The sequence below is a fragment of the Strongylocentrotus purpuratus genome, unplaced genomic scaffold (genome assembly GCF_000002235.5).
Source record: "Strongylocentrotus purpuratus isolate Spur 01 unplaced genomic scaffold, Spur_5.0 spur5_scaffold_19, whole genome shotgun sequence".
In the NCBI taxonomy this organism is placed as follows: domain Eukaryota; kingdom Metazoa; phylum Echinodermata; class Echinoidea; order Camarodonta; family Strongylocentrotidae; genus Strongylocentrotus; species Strongylocentrotus purpuratus.
The window spans coordinates 12,405,247-12,427,391 of record NW_022145604.1 but is presented as its reverse complement, the minus strand read 5'-3'; the positions used below and the strand labels follow the sequence as shown (position 1 = coordinate 12,427,391).

Below are 22,145 nucleotides of genomic sequence, written 5' to 3'. Positions count from 1 at the left end.
GTTTTTTGCAGCTGAGTGGGCCGAGTTGTCCCCTGGTCCGAGTTAGCCCGGATCCAAACACATTTTTGCACAACAACTTCCTTCATCCTGAAAAGTATTTTTGAAAAGAAACAATTATACTAATGTAAACACTGAACTGAATTTCTGATTATGAAAAGAATTTATTTTTTGTGTTTTAACATCAAACCTACAAATATGATATACAAACTTTGAAAAATCGTACGCGGTGCCCGCTTTATTAAAATAATTATGGAGCCTCAGAAATAGATATATAGTTTACAAAAATAAGCAGTTTTATGTTAATTAAGACTTCTATGATCATGATTTATATTCCTTTTGCGAAAAAGCGGAGGCAAATTTTTATTCTTTTTATGCAAAAAATAAGTTTATATACAGCAAAACACTGTCAGAAAATTGTGGCAATCTTTTTTTAATTTGCTAGACATTATAAACATAGATTGGGGTCCATTTCGGAATACAAAGGTCAACAGTGAGTGAATTTTGTTGTTATTGAACCACGTCATTATTTTGATATGAATTTTTTTTTAAACATGCAGTAAAAAAGGTCCTTATAAAAATTGAAAAAACAACCTTTTGCTTTAGATGTTTAATAAGAAAATAATATTGGATAGTAAACAAGAAAAAGGAAAGTAAGTTGAAAGACAATCTTCTTTGCTAGAAGAACTATATAGAAACGTCGAGGCAGTGCCATGAATTAACTTTATAAATATGTGGTAGCTAGAGCAGCTTTTTTAAAATTTTATATCCGAGCTGCAACTGAGGCTATAGGCTTATAGGCTCCGGCTTATATACCCATGCATGTTGGGCGGATCGAGGGGAGCGGAGGTTTTGTACAAAGAAGGGTAGAGTTAGGGCTTCGACAATTGTCTTCCTTTTCTATTAACTTTTTATGCTTTTTTCCACATTTAATACTAAATATATAATTGAATCTCTAAAAGTTGAAGATAGGCTTAATAATATGTATCTTTTTCAAATGATTGTATATAATATAGTGTTGTTTAATATTTTGTTTACAATGTAATAATTATTCAATTTGATTTGTGGAAAAAATATTAAGTGGAAAAAATGAACAATTTGTATCTTCTGTTTTGAATGGTTTTTATTGTTGTTTTTGATACGTCCGACGCCCATGCCACACGCGTGCCTTTCTAAGATGATATCGCTCCTATATAGCTAGTATAGGCTAGGGCTTTATAACAATTAAGTAATGATTTAATTTGACTTTGAAAACTTATCTATACCGTAATTATCTATAAATTTATCTAGGTCTATGTCTATCTATCCATTTATCTATCTATCTACTTATCTACATATCTATCTATGTCCTCATAGCCTGGGCCCTGGAGGCTGTTGGATCGACAATCAAATGGAATTTCAGACAATTACCGGGCTAGATTATATCTATCATAAAAGTATAAGTGCTAAGTTTATTACGTGCTGCACTTTCAAATAATTACACCTTTGGCGTGCCATATACAAATCTTGCATCTGATCGGCTGCTGAAGTAAAAATAAAACAAGCCCTGAAAGAGTGAGGAAAACACAATTTTACCAGCAACACACGATCGACTTGAGGCTATCAAACTATTCCTGAGGTCAGTACCGATGATTCAAACTTTTCATTAGTTACATAAAATATTGCATTTCTTGGATGTGTGAGTGTTTATGCTGGTTAGCACTGAGTGGGTCAGACAAATGCCAAATGGGATTTTGCCTTTGTTAAAATGTACATGCATACCGTACGGTACACTGCGTAGGCATAGCCTTGCCATCGGGAGCGCGAGCCGAGGCCGAGCCGCGTCGCGTCGCCTGCTTTTTGGGTTAGTCTAGGCCTAATAATAATTATTAAGTACCTTAGAACTTGTGTTCGTCTCTTCCGAAAGGTCCGGTAGGAATTGTAACTGGAAGTATAATATTGCGTGACGAGAGTATAAATTTGTGTATTTCGCTAATTTCGGGGATTATGCTAGACCCTATTTGGTTTAATTTTTGGGTTGCAGATTTGAACTTAAAGACTGAGCTGGATTTGATGGCCACGTTTAGTTGAGGTAGGTCATTCCAGGGAAGAAGGATTCTGCGAATGGTGTTGATAAGCACTAAAAAGATGGTCAACTGTTTATCATTTGTCCACCTTCTTCTTGATTCTTTCCTCTGTAGATAATCTTCTAGTGGGATATCTAGTTCTGCATTAATCATCTTGTGGAGTGTAGTTATATCCTATGGATTAGGCGTCTTCTTTCTATGTTGTCCCATTTCAGTGTTGTCAGCATTTTGGTTACGCTGGACCGGGGAGTGAAGTCGCTCAACATGAACCTTGCTGCCCTTCGCCTCACTTTTTGCAGCAGATCCCTGTTTTTCTTGGTTCCGGGGTTCCATGCCGGGCCGAGCTGGCGTATTCTAAATGGGGTTGGACTATTGTCTTAAAGAGATTTTCTTTCACAGTTCTTGAGCAGAAGGAGAAATTACTTTTAAGGAAATTAAGCTTCTTTGTTGCTTTAGTTGCAGCATTGCTGGACTGCCTGTCCCATTTTAAGTTATTTTGGATGATGACTCCCAAGAACTTATTCTTTTTGACCTCTTCAAAGGGGTTACACTGTATCTATCATCTGATCTGGTAGTCAGTCTTCCCGGAATTTATTTTTCTGGAGACCCTCATTACTTTGCACTTTGATGAGCTGAATTTCATACCCCACTTGCTTGACCATTCTACCAAATTGTTAAGGTCAGTCTGGTAAGAAACTTCATCTTCAGGGTTAATGATAGGCCTGTAGATAATACAGTCATCTGCAAATAATTTCAATTCAATTTCAATTTCATTTATTTCCACAGATTCATAAAAGACAATATAAATTACAATCAAATATAAAAGCATTACAACAAAAGATGAACCTGCAGATCAAAAACCCCAGAGGTTTATCGGGGATCATCAACTGTAATAGCCTTGGGGTAATAGCTTTGGGGTTGATGTGACACACTGTATTATGTCGTTAATGTAGAGGATGAACAGATGTGGGCCGAGGACGGTCCCTTGTGTAACTCCGCTAAGAACGGGTATCCATGTTCTCCCATTCACTATGACCCTTTGGACACGGCTGGTTAAGAAGGACTTGATCCACGCAAGGGTTTCACCTCGTATACCGTAGAAACTTAACTTCTGGAGAAGGCGTCTGTGTGGAACTACATCAAAAGCTTTGCTGAAGTCCGGTATAGCTATGTCTGTAGTTTGGTACTTGTTATGATTTGAAGATAGCTCATGGAATGTAGATATCAGCTGAGTCTCACAGGATCTTGATTTCCTGAAAGCGTGCTGTTCGTCGACCAAGATACTTCTTTGGGTCACATGTCACATTCCACGGTCATATTTTGTAGTGTTTTTTGGCAGTACATCATGCAGTAGATCTTTTGGAATTAGGGGAGCAAATTATGGAATAAAGAGGGCCGAGGTATTCATGGTATTAGATATCCAAATGTGTGACTGTGGAGATCAAGACGGGAGACGTCATTATCATGATTATGGATTTATGACTTAGGTCTAGGTCTAGGTCTATGGAAATTTCTTATCATTTTGATGATCAAACTTTTCTGATCGATTCCACAACATTTATTTGACAATGCAATCGCATGACCAGAGCTCAACTTTATCTTGAAGCCTTCGGTAATGTTGGAAAATTGCAAGTTTAATGCATTTTTTAATGTTTCTGTCTTATTTTTACCTTCCTCTTCTTCGCTGCTTTTTCATTTTCTTATCCCTCTCCTGCTTTTCCTTCTTCTCCTTCTTCTCTTTACTCTCTTTCCTGTGCCCCCCCCTTATTGTTCCCATTCTTCCCATCATTCTTCTCTTCCTCCTTGACCCCTCCCCTTCTTCTCTCTTATTGTTATTGTTCTCATGTTCCTCCTGCTCCTCTTCCCGTTCCTCCTCTTCCTCCTCTTCCCCTTCCTTATCTTCCTCTTCCTTTTCTTCCTCTTCCCCTTCCTTTTCTTCCTCTTCCTTATCTTTCTCTTCCTCCTTTTCTCTCCCTCCTCTTCCTCATCTTTCTCCTCTTCCTCACCTTTCTCCTCCTCATCTCCTCCTCCTCCTCCTCATCTCCCTCTTCCTCATCTCCCTCCTCTTCCTCCTCTTCCTCTTCCTCTTCCTCCTCTTCCTCTTTCTCTTCCTCCTCTTCCTCCTCTTCCTCTTCTTCTTCATAACAGACAGAATGGAGTTCCCTCCCCCAGGAGAGCTCGAGTATGGAGCAACTCATGACTATGCCAATGAATACATTCCTCTCGGTGCTGTTGGCCCTGGTGGGCCTCGGATGATGGTGGAAGGGGGCTACAGACCAGAGGATCATGGCGCCCCACCTGTCGTTGAAGATTATGCCAACGGTAAGTTTTAACGGGAAGAAGAATACAAGGAAGACAAAGAAAAGGAGAAGGAAGAGAAGAAGAAAAGAAGATAATAATAAGAAGATATACTATGTCTCGTCTAGCCAGGGTAGCGTCGTTGGTATCAATATTGTTTTCTCTTAGGTAAGGGCCTTGCAATCAGTTAATAACCTCCAGATTTGTGGCAACCTGTAGGGAATGCAAATGACCCCTGCCCACAAAAATAAAAACAAAAACAAATAAATCAAAAAACAAAAAAGAAAAGGAAAAAACTAAAGAAGTGAAAAGGAAACAAAAGGAAGGGAGACGTAGAAGCATTAAGGTTGTCTTCGGGCATTCCCTGAAAATATTAGATTAACAAAATTTGACAGAAGGCCTGGTCAAATGTAAACAACTCCATGAAATGACCGAATGAACAATCTGAAGCAACTTCAGGTGACGTACATGTAACTCTATCTCTCAGTGAGGTATGCTTTTTATTCTTTCTTCCTTCAGGGAGCCACAGCCAGCTCCACATGGGAAACAGTGGGTTGTACCGTGAGCTGAGGAGCGTGATGAATGATGGGGGCGACAGGTTTGGGGTCTCGACGATCACTGTGGATACGCAAGAAGAACTCATCTGGGTCGGAAATCAAGGGGTGAGTGGAAGGAGATGGGTTCCCATTATTCTCATGCAAATTACAGAGATGACAAGTGCAAAGATGTCAATTCAAAGGATAGTTTTAACTTAGTAAAGGGCAAATTCGTGCTATGAGTCTCATACAACAAATAACCTTTTTCTCTCATTTATTTCACCCCAAATTCAAATTCTCTTGGTATGACCTGAGAATGATTGTATTGAGAATGACTTTGTCAGAGAGCAATATTTATAGATGTGTAATACTTTATTAAGGGCAGGCATCCAACCAACCATTCGGCCTTCATCTACAGTTATGTCAACATAGCACACAATGGAATGATTGACATATGACTTACATCTACTAGCTAACAACGTGGGTTTCTCTTACTTCATGGCCCAGCATACCTTATCTTAATCTTACGTGCTTCATTACCAAACTTTAAATATTTCTAGATTTGCACGTCGACATAGTGGACTGCTCCATGTCCGTGTCACGTCCTTTTAAGGCATTGTGATGTCCTTTTAAGGCACAGACACTGCCTTAAAAGGACGGCACATGTAGCAGTCCACTATGTCGACGTGCAAATCTAAAAGTCCCTTTTATTGCTTTGGTCGTCAACCTAGTCTGGCTTGCTTGTCAATCAAGACACAACACTGAACAGTAGTGATACAAGAAAGAAGCATTATTCAATGATCATTTTAAGAGATATTCATTTTCTAATGAAATATATGGATAAAAGTTATCTGTCCTGCAAGACACATTGCACAGAATTGCCTACAGACATATCAAAACTTCCATCTTGTTTTCATCAGAGTGAGATGCAAAAATAAACAACGAGCAAAAATCAGACAATTTCATTTTCAGAATGATTTTTGCTGAGGAGGATTTTCCTCTTTTTGTGTAAATTTGTGATCATCTAAAGGATAAGTTTGGATTTACAAACATGGTTGGTGTGTGATTTTCCATAATATAGAGGATGATTTGTCAGTGAATGTATATATTTAGTCAACTTGCCATCAGTTGCCCATATGGCAATTTTGGTTGCAAGGTCAGGCAAGTGGGCTTGTAGTACCCAGTCTACCATTTACCACATCCTCTCCTCAACTTTGGAAGGATACCATTTGGTTTGAATATTTTTCTAAACAGATTTTGGCGCTATACAAATGCTGTGAATCATCATCATCATTACCGTATGTCTCTCTACATGTATGTCATTTAACCGTTAGGGTCACGTGACATCGTACTATGGACCCCAGCTGCAAAAGTACACATCCTTCCAGGTTCACCCCACCAACCCGATCCGTGAGATATCCACCTTCCCTGGGGGCGTCCTCTCACTGTACAACAATGGCCTCCGCTGCAATGCCAGGCAAGGCATGAGAGTCTTTGATTGCAAGTAAGTATAGATGAAATATCAACATATCTGGCGTGCATATCTTTTGATATAAGTGGAACAGCATGACGATATATTCAGTCATTTTTAATCCAATTCCCTTTATACCAACCAAACTTTTAAAACTTGAGCCAATTCCTTCATCATTTCAAAACATGCAGAGTTAATAGTTTTGACTTTAAGCAACCAATATTTATTTGTACTTTCAACAGAAGGATCAATGTGCCCAGTAAATGATAAAATTTAAAAAAATCAGCTAATTCCTGCAATGTTGCTGGATTGATGACTTTGAGATCAAGAAAACTTAAGGCTTGTTCAAATATGGCGCAGTTAATCGCCTAAAAAATGCCGCCCCTGTTTTGCCATGTCATATCTGAATGAGCCTGTAATGACCTACTGGCTCTCAGGAGACAAAATTGAATACTGTAAAGCCAGAAACTTTTTGTGAATTTGGCAAGTGGTTCAGATTTGCAGAAGTTTCATGCCGGTTTGAAAAACCGGCCATTACTTTTTACAATTCTGGACGATTCCTTCCACTTTCAGGGGTGAGGACTTTCAGAACATGCAGAGCATGCTAGTCCTGAGTGACACCCGTCTGCTCCTGGGAGGTCATCAGGACCGGCTGGTAGAGGTCGATCTGGGGTCAGGGGTTCAGACGGTGACCCACCCGACGGACAAGGTGGGCGTGGCCATCATGAGACCCGATCAGAGGTTCATCTGCTGTGGGGTACCGACAGGACACGTAAGATGAGATAAAAAAATTTTCTCATTCATTTCGGTTTATTGAATCAAAATTTCATGTTAAAACAGTCGGGACACTGATACAAACAAAGATTACAAAGTTTAAAAATATAGAGAAGAACTACAAATACATCAATATGGAAAAGAATCAAAACAAGTTCAAGAAGAGAATAACAATAATAATAATGGAAACTTCAATATATTGCACATCATACATCAAATAGATCAAATTTACATACATGGATGAGTGGGGAAAAAAAAAGAAAAAAGAGAGAATGGACAAAGCATTTCATTCCCTTTTCTCATAACATTTAGATTTTGAGCATTGACAATAAAGGCTTGTTCACAAACCCCCATGTTTTTTTGATTTTTGTTCCTTCATGAATGGCAAGCAGAGATGAAAACAATTCCTGCTCACAGCAAAGGTCTTATGTGTACGGTGTACTCCTCTCTGTGAAGCATAGTACACTTAAAGCCCCACTGTACTACTTTTAGCTACATGTACTTGCTCCCTCTATATAGAAAACAATGCCTAATCGGTGACCATTGGTCCCCCATGATCCTCTTTTTCTTATGTTAATTGAGAGCTGAGTTCATGAGATGGCCACCTGTTAGTGACCTTCCTGGGTGGTCTAATCCCTAGACCAAACTAGTACAGATGGGCTTTAAATGCTTTTTCTACATGAATGGCTGCACACAAGCAAAGGTGCTACGCGTACTCCTCTCTGTGAAGCATAGTACACTTAAAGGGAGATGGTCGTCAGTTTCCGTGTGCAGTAGGTCATAACTCACTAACACCAGACTTGGTGGACACAGCATACCCGTAGGCCCATCAATAAATACCCCCCCCCCCCAGTCTCTTTGAGAGTCTTTCATTGAGGGAAATGCTATTCCATATGGATGGAATTGGGGGGATGCAAAGCATTGTATAAGTCCTGATGGTCATCAAACTGAAGGCAACATCTGCTATTGGGTAAACACCCAAATGGTGTTGAATTCCCCATGATAGCCCTCTACTATGCGTCTTTCAAAAGCCTCTGCAGAAAGCTGCTGCAGCATATGTTTAACAAGCCTTAACAATAACAATAATTGGATTACTATACCACTTTTTTAAAGGAAACAATGTACTAGATTTTATTGGTGAACAGGGGCAAGATTATCGGAAAGCATTTTTCACCCTACCGTGGAGCAAAACCAAATTGTTATAAAACATTATATCCTCTTTTCATCTTAATGACATGTATATCAGTTACTATCGCAATTTTGTTGATTAAACTTAAGCAAGAATGATTAAAAGATTTCATAAAACCAGAGAGAAGGTTGTAACCTACATTCAAACTTTTTCGGGCTGCCTTTGCAAAAGTGGATAGCATTTGTTATGATGAAATTTGTAATTCATAAAATACTTGGTTAACATTCAAAACCTCTAAAAGCATTGATTTACATGTTATTCAAGTTAAACTAATGCAAATATAGTTTTAAATTTTTAACAAAAGTAGGACCTTGCATTTATCGTTTCTACAAGCAAAAAAAAAGTCATCCTTTTGATGATCTGCAGCATTCCATACACATGCATACATGGCCCCATTGCATAAAACTTGCCATTGATGGTAACTTTGCCATCAATGGCAACTACCATGGTAACAGGGCTCAACAGCCAATCGAAATCAAGGTTTCCATGGTAGTTACCATTGATGGCAAAGTTGCATTCAATGGTGAGTTTTGTGCAACAGGGCCCTGGTATTTATTTGTCGTTGTTTCGTGTAGGTTCAACTGAGAGATCCAGCAACCATGAAGATAGAGCACACACTAGAAGCCCACAGAGGTGCCCTGTCGGACTTTGATGTCATCGGCAACCAGCTCATCACCTGCGGCTTTGGAGAAAGGTAGGTGCCTGCCCCCCCTCCCCACTACGGGAATGGAGGGACCGCGTTCATGTTCCCGAAATCTCCGGGAAAAGGGGTACTTTTCACACAACAAAGTCCGGCTCGTGATACACAAAAAAATTAGCCCGTATTGACTTTACACATTGACGTAGGGGGGTGCTTTCAAAGGGAGGAAACATGCATACGCGTACCCTAAATAACACTGAGTGAGGGGCCGGGGGTAAGTGTATGTAACCATACAGTCAAACCTGTCTTAGTGCCCCCCTCTCAGTACACTACCTGTCTTTAGTGGTCACTTGTTTTCAATAACAAGATCGAGAATGTGATCCTTTTCTACTGGGTGCGAGTCAAAAATAACAATATCAACAAAAACTAGAATTTAAATCGTCACGAGGACGATTAAGGTGGTCTGTCTTCAAGTCTTATGATAGATTATAATATTTACTTTATTGAGAAAGGGAGAAGTTATATAGACATGTAAACAATGATGATCATCATGATGATGATGATGATCGGAGTTCCGCAAGGCTCTGTCCTTGGTCCCTTGCTCTTCACACTCTACATCACCCCTCTTGGCTCTATCATACAGCGACATGGTCTTAGCGCACATTTCTATGCAGACGACACCCAGCTCTACCTAACTTTTGATCCAAAAGTTGGAGGCGCTGAGGAACGTGCAGCTGCAGCCATCAGTGCTGCCATCGAAGAGATTCGATGTTGGATGAGACGCAACTTCTTGAAGCTAAATGAAAAGAAAACCGAGTATCTCCTTTTGTCTTCACCACACATGGGAAATAAGATCACTGGTACTCCTATTCTAGTCGGTGAGGAAGCTGTATCTCCCAACAACAAGGCTAGAAATCTTGGAGTAGTCTTCGACAGAACTATGAGCATGAAGGATCACATTTCGCGTGTCTGTCAGTCTGCATTCTACCATCTCCGCAGGATTGCAGAGATCAGACACTGTCTCACCAGAAGTGCCGCGGAAAACCTCATTCATGCTCTAATAACCTCAAGGCTGGATTTCTGCAACTCTCTCCTTGTCGGCTTACCATCATCAGCCATCAAACGTCTCCAGGCGGTCCAGAATGCTGCTGCTCGCCTTCTGATGGGAATCAGGAAGTTTGACCACATCTCGCCTACACTCCATGAGCTTCATTGGCTGCCAGTGCACTGCAGAGTGCAGTATAAGATCTTGCTGCTTGCATTTAAGGCTCTACATAACTTGTCCCCTGGCTATGTATCTGCTCTCATCAGTGTACGTCAGCTACGACCAGGACTACGCTGTGCGGGACTCGTTCTTCAAGTGCCCAGTACCCGTCTAAAAACATACGGGGATAGAGCCTTCTCTTCATCTGCTCCGCATCTTTGGAACTCTCTACCTGTCCAACTTCGAAATTGTAACAACATTGATACCTTTAAATCTGAACTCAAAACCTATCTTTTCCGGCAACATTGCGAATAATATGTGACATATTGAGGGAGCCAGGCGCCTTTGAATGCTTTTGCAGATAAATGGCGCTATACAAATGCTGTTCATCATCATCATCATCATGATGATCTTGATAGTAATGGTGATGACGATGATGATGATGATGATGATCATGATGATGTTGATGATTATCATCAACAGACCATGATGACATCAGACTGACAAAAATGAGAGAACATTTAGATAGTATATAGTCACAGCTTCAACATACTCAAAAATCAACAAAAATCAAGCCGAAATAACGGCGATATTGCTCGCAAAAGACAAGATTTTGTAGAATCCAGATTTGAGAAAAAGTCATCTCCCATAAGGATTGCACGCAAAAAGTAATGGATCAAGTGATAATAGGGTAATAATAAAGTAAATATGGTTGTTTATTACATTATTTACGATTGTACGTGTTTTAATATTGAAAGGAGATGGTACAGTGAAAGGTCAAAAAGAAAAAAAAGTGAAGAAAACGAATTGTTGGAGACGCCCGGACTCGAACCAGGGACCTCGAGGTCGGAAGTCAAGTGCGTTACGGATATACCAAAACATTTCCCATAGAGATTACACGTAAACGGGAAATGGAATTCTCAAATCCCACTTTGGAAGTGAAATATGAGCATGATCCCGGCATCTGAATGAAAAATAAAGGGCACACTTATGATAGCTTATTGTCTCAGCTACAACATACTCAAAGCTCAGCGTAAATAAAGATAAAACGACGGAGATATTGCTCGCGAAAGACGAGAATGTAGAATCCAGTTTTGAGAAAAAGTCATGTCCCATAGAGAATACACGCAAAATGTGAAAAATTGACATGCCACCTTTAATCGCAAAAATACGCCATGATACCTTTGTCAAAATGAAATATTGTGTTGACTGCATTTGTAGAGAATTGTCTAAGCTAGATCATATCAAAATTTGGAAGAAAATTGATCATTGTTTACAGAGATACAGTCAATTTTCCAGAAATATGCTGACGTCATAATATGCAAATTGAAATTTTGAGTTTGGAGGCCATTATGATGACGTCATGAGTTAATTGAGGGTCAAATGAGACATGAAATCATACCTCCAACTCATAATCTATTTAAATATGAAAGAAATTGGGGGTTATCTATCAATTCTGAAGAATTAAAATGAATTTTGTATAGGCATGTTTTTGCCCATGTATTGTGGATACAGATAGCGCAGGTCGGCGCGTGCGTTCAACTTTGACAGCCGCTAATTGCAGTATTACTGGTCGGAAAAAGGTAAACAAGGTATCAAAATGCTTGGAAAAATGTAATAAATATGATAACAGAAAAAATTTGGCGATTCTATGTTGCAAAATGCCAGGACGCGCGGATACGCGCGCGCAAATTTTGAAAATGCTTAAAATGGCCTGAAACGTATGCAAAATTAATTTAGAACGAATTTGACCATTTTAAAATTTTAATGCGCGCGTACGTGTGCGTCGAGGTGCGCGCGCGGAATTTTTGACATTTTTCGTTGACCTTCGACCTGAAGTTGGTGTATACCAAATATGGTTGATTTTTGATGACTTGTTATCGAGATATGATAATGACCTGATTTTTACAAAATGGCGCCTGGATGACGTCACGATGACCCCATGAACTTGAAAAAGTTAATTAGACTTGAAATCATAGGGCTTGATGACTGACAGAAATTCAAAGGAAATTGACCATGTCGATTTCGAGTAAACGTGTGCACAAAAAAGTGTACGGAAGAAATAAAAATAAAGAAATAAAGAAAGAATAAAGAAAGAAAATTCTAGCGAAATCAATAGGTGATCTGTCATCGACAGACCACCTAATAAACAATACAATGTAATTGATATTAATTTATTATTAACCACTTGACCGCTGAAGGCTTTTTTCACACTGTACCACTGTGTGCTAAGGCATTTTGGGACGCACAGAAATCTGAACATACAACTCACATCTCTGATTTTATTTTTTGTGAAAGAGTGCAATCTACTGTTCATATTCTAAAGTTGTATAGTCAGGTGCTAACGGCAACGTAGGGGTTGGTATAGCGCAGTGCTAAAAATTAGAATGTGGAGAGGACGTAGCACGTAATAGCACGTGCTTAGCGGTCAAGTGGCTAATTATACTTTTATGCATTGTAACTTACATATTTTCACTCAATCTGTTGAATTTGTGCCCCGTCTTTGTCTTGGTGTACAGGTTAGGAAGCCTGAGTGTGGATAGGTTCCTCATGGTGTTTGACCTTCGAACTATGCGACCCATGGCTCCTCTCCACGTGCCGCTGGAACCCATCTTCCTGCGTTGCATGGCTACCTACTCAAACCGGATCATCATCATGGATCAGGTAGGTTCAGATAAAAACAAAGTCTGGAATAGTGGCGGATTCAGGATCCTCTGGCCACAAGGAACATTTCCAAAGTTCTCTTTCAAGCAACCCCCCCCCCCCCCCACCAAAAGGGTCATCAGTGATTGGTGTGAGGTGCCTTTACTACATAGCTCTTTCACTCTTTCACAGAATAAAGAAGAGTTGTCTCTTCTCATAACAGAAATGTCATTTGTCATCACAATAGAACACCATACAAGTACGTGCTATTGATTTTGCTTCAGTAGCTGTGTTTATGGAACACCTCTGTCACGACACTGGTGAAAAATTGCAATTGAAATTGTTTTTTCCAGGGTAAATTTTAGTAATTCAAATAAAAGATAAATGATTTGCAGACTATCATAGCATAATTGTTAAGGACACTGGTAATAACATAAGAGTGTTTTTATATATACCAGTACTGTGAAATTAGGGAATGATCAGACTGAATTTACAGGAATTCATTCAATCTCGCTGACAATCGCATGCTCTGCACAGATAAATGCGTATACGTGTCTATGAAGGTTTGGTCCAAACTTTCAGCTTTTCTTGTCATGCTTAGAATTTTGAGGGAATTTGAAGAGCAATCCTTTTCCAGGAAATATTTCTACTGTGATATTCTTCCAAACAGCCATACAAAGAATTGAAGAAAAAAAAAAAGGGGTGACAAATTGTCTCTCATTCTTTCAAGAACTCAACCCTTCTCTGTAAGCCATGCTCCTTCCTCCTTGAATTCCAACAAAAAATAGGCTGCCTATTTCAAGCACGACACTGTATAGTGAGACAGTTCGAAATTTCAATTTCCAGTCATAAATATCTTGGTAACGCGGTGAGTGATTGGCTTGTAAAAGTCATGGAATTCCTGACTGACCTACAATGATCGCATTTTTTTTTACTAGAAGCAAAGTAACCCACTATAAACTTTAAACCCTTCTTCTTTCTCAGAGCGGTCAATTCCAGATCCTTGACCCCGGCGGGCTAGTGACCCCTGAAATGATGGTCCTCTATCAGGTCAGCATGGCCGGAGATATGGTGATGGACTTTGACGTGTCCAGTAACAGTAGCTGTGTGGTGTTTGGTGACTCTGGAGGTAAGTTTGGTGTATTGCCGTTTGGTCTACAACCAGTTCGTCTACTACCCAGTTGGTCTATTCCCATATGGTCTACTCCTAGCCCGTCTATGATCCACATGGTCAAATATATCTTGTTCGTTTCTACGACACATCTCCCAGCGACAATGTTCTTTCATCAATATCCTACACTAACCACTTTCACAAACATCAATCCTGGACCAAACAATATACCAGTACCTAACCCTAACCACTGTTATAACCCCAACCTAAAACCCAATTACAACCATAACCATACCCCTATACAGAGCTGCCAACAATTTTTAGAAGTAAATACAACAATACAAATTTTCCTCAATAAAAATATGATTTTCAAAAAAAAAATCCGAAAATTTGAACGTGCTTGTGTATTTTGTGTGTGTGTGCCATTTTCAATGGCAATATGCCAAATCTCTCCTGAAAAGTGTCCTACAAGCATCTCACATCAGCAATTTGGGAATGTTCATTGATTTATTGAACACACCAGTCATTATGAAATCATGCATATTCAACCAATGGTCCATAAAGAATACATTTACATGCCGCTATCATTCATGACAAACTCTTGCATATTCAACAAAATGTTTGTAAAACAGGCTCATGCATAATTCTTCAAAATGACGACGAACACAGCCTAACAAAAGAAAGTATTTATTGATCAGAAATAACTTTTTTTTGGAAAAGAATGGGATTTTTGTTCAGTTGGGGTTGGCAGCTCTGCCTATACCATTGACGAATTGAAGCATGTAGCAAATGTTGTGTCACTCTTATTTCAATCAATATCCTGTTTTAATGTATGCTTTTCTATGATCCATGTATTTCACCTAGGTTGCTGCCATTTGTGGTCGAGCAGTGACGAGGAGGTGACGTTTAATACCTTTTCCACCGAAACAGAGTTTGCTGAGCCTGTAAGTAAACATTTTCCTGTTGCCTTTTTTGAAAGGTTGATAACATAAATTATGAGTGGAATTTCAGTGATCCTTTTTTTGTTCATGATTGAGAAACTGAATTGTAGGTGAACTTTTCAGGGCTCTTAATCCTATGACATAATTAGATTTTCATGTTGCCTTTATGGATTGTTGATAACATGGATTATGAGTGGAGTTTCAGCGATCCTTTTGTTCATGATGGAGAAACTGAATTGTAGGTGAACTTTTCAGGGCTCTTTTTCCTATGAAAGAATTAAATTTTCATGTTGCCTTCATGGATTGTTGATGGATTGATGGATTATTTCCTATGAAATAATACCATGATGTAATCCTGAAAGCTTTACCTACAATATGTTAATAATTGTGTGAAATGGTAACATGCTATATTCTTTCCTGTGATAAATAATTGTTTCTGTTCAGCTTGAATTTAAATCTCATTAGGGAACATTGTGATTTTTGTCTGTGGAATTATTAAGTTCACATTAAAACAAAAGAAAATAGACAAAATTGACTTTTGCATATCAGACAATGAAAATTCAACTTTTGCACTGGTCGTAACTTCCTTTTTTCAAAGTATTTTCTTCAGTCCCAAAAGAGAATATTAAAGTCATGCTTGACTGGACTCTTTTGCTCCTTCTCTTCCTCCACCTTCTCCTTCTCTTGTCCTTCTTTTCTTGTTGCTCTTTTTGTTCTGTGTGTACTTTATGTTCTCCTTCTTTTCTTCTCCTCTTTTTTCTCCTTCTTCTCCTCCTTCTCTTCTCCTTTCCCTCGCTTTCTTTTCCCTCCTCGCCCTCCTCTTCTTCCCCCTCCTCCTCCTCTTGTTCCCCCACCTCCTCCTCCCCTTTCCCTCCCTCTTTCCCCTTCTCCTTCTTCTCTTCCTTTATCTTCTCCTCTTCCTCCTTCTCCTCCCCTTTCACTCCCTCTCTTTTCCCTCCCTCCCTCCATCCCTCCCTCCCTCCCTCCCCTCTCTCTCTCTCTCTCTTTCCCCTCCTTCATCCATACAGGTGGTACCCCTGCATGCTTTCCCATTCAGTGATGAGCTGTCATCGTTCTCCACCATACCCATGCCCTACTGTGAGGAGGAGCCCCTACTGTCAGACTGGCCGGCAGAACTATGTAGAGTCAGCATGAGGTAATACAAGGGGAATCAGTGACAAATGACAAGTTTTGTTATAAGCTACTGAAATCCTTGCTTCTGATTGGTTATCAGCAGATTTGTCACTGATTTTTGTAATTTGTCATTGAAAAAGGGCTTTGTGAAACGCCCACCTGCAACAGAGTACCGAAGCTCTGACATCATAACAATCTATATTTAGAATTGAATATGACAAAACTTGTCATCAGTGACAAATGACAAGTTTTGTTAAAAGCTACTGAAATCCTTGCTTCTGATTGGTTATCAACACATTCGTCACTGATTTTTGTCATTTGTCTCTGAGAAAAGGTTTTGTGAAACGGGGCCCTGAAGTCACCTGCAATAGAGTATCGAAGCTGTGACATCATACAAATCTATTTTTTAGAATTGAATATGACCATCTGAATAAACAGAGTTCAATAGGAAATAACAGTGATTTTCCATTGAAATCTATTGATTCGGATGGTCATATCGCAGCCAATACTTGACATATTCAATTGGTTTTCAACATTTGGACATTATTTTTAATGCTCTGTTGGAAAATGAAGTTCAAATTTGGAAACTATAAAAATGTTTTTTTGATGACGTCACACTTGACCACTCTATGTGCAGCATGCTACAGTGAAGCCTGCTTTTGCCACCATCTGTTTATAAAATTCAAGAAAAGATTTTCTCTTAAACACTACATCAATTTTTTTTTTGGCATATGGAATCTTTCCAATATTAACTGAATGAGATCATTTGCAGCAGCAGCAAAACAAAACAAATTGGTACGGGCAGTGGGCTTTGCATTTCTGTAGCTGATAACACACAGATCTAAAGTGAATACCCCTCAGGGAGTTTGTTGTGCATAGGTATTTGTTTGCCAGCCGTTGATGTGTAATATGATTTTTATTTTGGCAAAGTTTTGTTTGTGTTTGTGTGATTGTTGAGATGGTTTACTGTGTCATGTAAGCAAAAGACATTCTTCACTTCATGAACTATCGTTCAGCCAACCTCCACCCGTTAATCCAGATATCCTACGCAGCATGAAGCTTGTCTGGTTCGTTGGCTATGCCCCAAACACTTCCCTTTTCATATTACAGGGGCTGTAGCATAACCAATCGGGTATAACACAACTACGGATGATGCGACCACAATAGGCTTACATATTCATCTGCGTGCAACATACGCAAAACCGAGGAAAAGGCAACCTCCTCCCATTGAGATCCTATGCAGCAAGGATCTGGTCCAGTTTATTGGCTACGCTCCAAATGCATCTTTTCAGAAACTTTTCCTCTATGTAGTACATATCTTTTCAGATTTTTCTCCTCCTCTTTAATTGTTGCTCAGGCTACCCCCACCCATCAACCTTGAGGTTCTACGTAGCAAGTAACTTGCTTTATTTTATTCAGCTATTCCTCAAACACAGAATAACAGAAAACATTTGTCTACGATCAGTACATGTAATAATAATAATTGGATATTTATATAGCGCACATATCCGCCCTGCAAGGTGCTCAAAGCGCTCTAACGTTACCCCGGCTCTGCTAGGCTACCAATTTCGGTGCTCACAGCATTCAAGGAATTCCTTCCTACCGGGCCCCATTCACTTCACCTGAGTATAGTGTGGCAAATGTAGATCAATGTCTTGTCCGGCGACGTATCCACTCCTCCACGACACCTCTGCACATACATGTGCATTTATATCGATAAACATATAAACTTCTTTTATCCTCCTGCTGTTCAGGCAACCTCCTCCCGTCGATCCGGAGATCCTACGGAGCATGAAACTTGTCCAGTTCATCGGCTACGCCCCCAACACAGGGGGAAGACGTAGGAACCAGGTAGCTTACAGGGACGTCGCAGGAGGGTCCAAGAAAGGGTCCAGCAAAGATAAGGTGCCAGAGAGCCCCTCGGGCAGAAGTAAGTGAAACACCAGCAGGACATTACCCCACCCCCCCCCCCCACAAGTAACTCCCAAGGAAGTGGAGATGTTGCACATAGTTTTAGAATGAATCTGATTGCCATGGTAATGATGTCGATAAAATTCTTTCAGGCTTGTTAAACGAGACTTTTAATGGACAAGCCCCAAGCAATATGTATTGACTGTTGACTGATATTCCTTTAGATTGCATCAATATTTGTAAGCATGTAATTCATTGATTTAGCAGGACAACTAGCTTATTAAATTGTCCAACGTTAAACAAAAATAAAATGTCAGAGATTGTGCCAGTAGGTGTGCCACTCTACAGCTTTTTTAGCAACATTCAACTTTTCATTAAAAACATTAAAAACAAGAGATACATGTATCAATGCTCATACTAGAATTGCCAAATTGTTTTTGAGGAATGTACATGTTTATGACAGTGTACAGTATGCTAACTTCAAATTCAGAATTTCCCTCCTTCGATTCTATTTCAGACTTTTTAATTCAATTCAATACAGTTTCGGTGTATTAATATCAAAATATACAATGGTGATCATGGTACCTAAGCCTTACCTTGGTTTGCATCCTCTGTAAAATATAACATTGCATGAAAAATTCTAAATCTGTTGTTTCATACACATCTTTCTGTTGTTGTTCTAAACTCCAGAGAATCCCATATTCATTTAATGATTATCATTATGATTATTGTTATCTATGTCGCAGTGGAGGACCCAATGATGTTGTTGTTGTTGTTTGTATTGTTGGCGTTCAGTCAAAATTGACTATTTACGCCTGTCTGTTAGATAGGAGTAATATTGTCTATGTCCGGCAAATCATTGGTCGTTGAGAAAACTGTGCGCCTGTGCTTTCGCTTGTCAACTGCGGGGAAAGTATCATCCCGGCCAACCCTGCTGCGTACGTTGAGCGAGCTTCTCAATCACCAGTGATGTTTATGGCTCCTAAGCCTCATGAAAAGGTGGAGATCAATTATTCCAATAAATGATTATTGTTATTATGATTATTATACAGTAGGCTTGCGGGTGCACCATTTGTGAGAGAGAGAGAGAAGATTGAGGAGTCCTGAAAAGAACTGTTTGTGTAGTCTTGAAAAAGACTGTTGGTTATCTTTCTTAGCTTATAGTTCTAAGGAGAACTATAGCGTTTGGAGAGGATGACCATGCAATCTGACACTTACAAGCAGCATATTATGATTATTGTTGTTATCTCTCTCGCAGCCGAGGACCCAATGATGGTCATGGTGCCCAAGCCTTACAGGAAGGTGGAGATCAAGTATTCCAAACTCGGCATTGATGACTTTGACTTCAGGCATTACAACCGGACCAACTTTGCCGGACTCGAACCTCACATTCCAAACGCCTACTGCAACTCTATGTTACAAGTAAGCTCAAGGGGGCGTTTCACAAAACTTGTCATCAGTGACAAATGACATTTGTTGTTATAAGCCACTAAAATCCTTGCTTCTGATTGGTTATCAGCAGATTTGTCACTAATTTTTGTCATTTGTCATTGAAAAAAGGCTTTGTGAAACGGGCCCCAGATCTCTACCTTTAAAGCCACACTGTACTACTTATAGCTACTTGCGCCCTCTATATAGCAAACAATGCTGAATCGGTGACCATTGGTCCCCCATGATCCCCTTTTTCTCATGTTAATTGAGAGCTGATTTGATGAAATAACCACCAGATAATCTCGCTCCCTCTGCCAGATTGTATTGTCATGGAATAGATATACTAAAGGTTCCAAAACATTCCAAATGCCTACTGCAACTCCATGTTACAATTAAGCTCAGATCTCTACTTTTAAAGCCCCACTGCACTACTTATAGCTACTTGTGCCCTCTATATAGCAAACGATGCCTAATTGTTACGGCTAAATATTGTTTTATTCAAAGAAAAACAAAAAGAAACATTACTCCAGAGTCATTGCTTTGAATTTGTATTATTTCAACTGTTGTTAGATTCTTGCTTAGTGTAGTTTTGTATTTGAATAAACCTGTTGACAGGGTTGGCAAATATATATATTTTTTTTCTTTTTTTTTAATTGAAAAAAAAACAAACAAGTGAGTGATTTAAATCAGTGGTTTTAATAATAATAATAATAATAATATTTAGTTTTTATATAGCGCTTAATACAAATGTCTCTAAGCGCTTTACAAATATACTATTACCCCGGTCATTAAGCAAATATTGGGTTATTTGAATCGCCAATTTCGTTCAAGAAAATCACGATTTGAATATGAGATTCTTTTGCAAACCCTGCCGATTGGTCAGCAACATCTTTTCAGGAAATGTGCAGATTTTTTACTGGAAGGAAAAACCTCAAAACCCATCATCCATTGTCATCAAATTCATAAATTGAAAAAAAACAATGGACCTCTCGGTGGAACAGTGCCACAATGTTTGTGGATTGCTGAGTAGGGCCATCCAGCCATTAACCTGTAATAGTATGTCTACATATTTTGTAATGTTCGGATTATTCTACTTCTTTTTGTATGGAAATTAATTCAAATCAAATCAAATTAACTTTCCTTTTGTTCAGGTGCTGTACTTTGTGGAGCCTCTGCGCTGTGCCCTGGAAACCCACACATGCAGCAAGGAGTTCTGCCTAGCCTGTGAAATGAGCTTCCTCTTCTACATGTTTGACTTGTCAAAGGGACAAACCTGCCAGGTAAGGCAGATCTCTCGCAAGGTTTCCAGGGCTGGTAGTAAATGCAATAAAATCAGGTGTATTTTATTATTGTTAGTGTTAGGGTTCCACGATATCCTTGAAAATGACTTTACATTTTTTTCTGATTCAGGGAAGAGTCAGAACATGCCGGCAGGCCTGATAATTACCAGATTTAAATCGGTTTTCCGATTTTTTTTTTTCCTGATTTTTAATTTTTTCCCGATTTTGTTTCTTCTTTTTTTCATTTTTTTTTCTTTCTTTTTTTCCCAAGATTTTTTTTTCTTCCGGATTTTATCCCGATTCTGCTGATTTTGCCGATTTCCCCCCTATTTTCCCCTATTTTTCCCCATTTTTTTCCAATTTTCTTACTCAAAAAGGAGGAACGTTATTAGATGCCTCTAATTCTCAACAATCGCATGTTTGATTATCAAGATATTTATGATTGGAATTTGAAATGTCAAAAACTGTTCTCCCCAACGGTTTCTATTACACTACAGTCTACTGGGGAAAATGAGTATGGTAAAACTAGTCACTCAAAGACTTTTACTGTTTTGAAGCACTTCATGATGATTTTGAAGCGCAATTTTTTTAGGGCTTCAATATTACACTATATCACAGACACTGATAACACGTAGGGCTATGCATCACAGCTCAGATTTAAAAAGACTGGAAACATTGTTAAACAATACCTTTAACATATTTCTTTGTTGAGCAGGCTAGTAACTTCCTTCGAGCATTCCGTACCATTCCAGAGGTGTCCGCTCTGGAACTCTTACTGGGGGATGCTGAGGAGTCCACAGGCAAGGCCAACTTCCCTCGTCTTATCCAGAGCTGGAACAGATTCGTATTGGCCCAGGTCCTACAGGTAAATCACTTCATTGTTTCTTGATATCCACACAAAGCCAATAAAGGAGTACTATCTATCATAAATACTGTAAATTTCTGTGTAACAGACGCACATTTTGTTTCCGCCGGAAAAATTCAAAAGTCGGGGTGCGTATTATACACAGGTACAGGATATTTTGAGTCCTCAAAATGCTACTGTGTCTCAATATAAATCCCATAATGCGAATAAAGAATAGGATCTGCTATATGAAGTTAACCTACGTTCCTAATTTGAAGGAGAGAGAGTTTTTGTTTTCTTCTTAAAAATAGGGGTGCGTCTTTAATATACACTGAAATTTACGGTACCATTGTTTTCGGTATGAAAATACTCCTTTTACATGTATTCTTTCACAGAAGCTTTTTTATTTATTTCTTATTGGTGTAAGTGAATCATAATTCTGCAAAGCAATCTTAATTTTTATCTTAATTTTCTTCCAGGGCTGTTTTTAGAGCTTTGCACAGCTAAAGTGCTCACTGCAGTGGTGTATAGAGGCAAACCCAATCTGTCTTATATCAACTTCACATTAACTATGAAAGATAATACCCGACTAATATTACCTCTTGGTATCACTTATCTCCTAAATACACTTGAAAAATAAATGATACATTTTCTTTGCTTGCATTTTAGACAATT

The 22,145-nt window shown here is 39.1% G+C and overlaps 1 protein-coding gene across 2 annotated transcripts in view; it reads left to right on the top strand.

Annotated features, from left to right (window-relative positions):
* The first annotated feature begins 1,487 nt into the window (after nucleotides 1–1,487).
* LOC585674 (PAN2-PAN3 deadenylation complex catalytic subunit PAN2) overlaps nucleotides 1,488–22,145 on the top strand; it is a 39,149-nt gene continuing 18,491 nt past the window's right edge. For both annotated transcript variants that reach the window (XR_004064938.1, XM_030990321.1), the window contains exons 1-14: nucleotides 1,488–1,615; nucleotides 4,212–4,385; nucleotides 4,881–5,023; nucleotides 6,232–6,401; nucleotides 6,942–7,140; nucleotides 8,907–9,025; nucleotides 12,695–12,839; nucleotides 13,803–13,947; nucleotides 14,794–14,873; nucleotides 15,899–16,026; nucleotides 17,759–17,934; nucleotides 19,174–19,337; nucleotides 20,498–20,626; nucleotides 21,342–21,491. Coding sequence is in view for 1 of the 2 variants with exons in the window: in XM_030990321.1 (XP_030846181.1) it covers nucleotides 4,217–4,385; nucleotides 4,881–5,023; nucleotides 6,232–6,401; nucleotides 6,942–7,140; nucleotides 8,907–9,025; nucleotides 12,695–12,839; nucleotides 13,803–13,947; nucleotides 14,794–14,873; nucleotides 15,899–16,026; nucleotides 17,759–17,934; nucleotides 19,174–19,337; nucleotides 20,498–20,626; nucleotides 21,342–21,491 (1,917 nt within the window). In the remaining variant the exon portion in view is untranslated. The remainder of the gene's footprint in view (nucleotides 1,616–4,211; nucleotides 4,386–4,880; nucleotides 5,024–6,231; nucleotides 6,402–6,941; nucleotides 7,141–8,906; nucleotides 9,026–12,694; nucleotides 12,840–13,802; nucleotides 13,948–14,793; nucleotides 14,874–15,898; nucleotides 16,027–17,758; nucleotides 17,935–19,173; nucleotides 19,338–20,497; nucleotides 20,627–21,341; nucleotides 21,492–22,145) is intronic.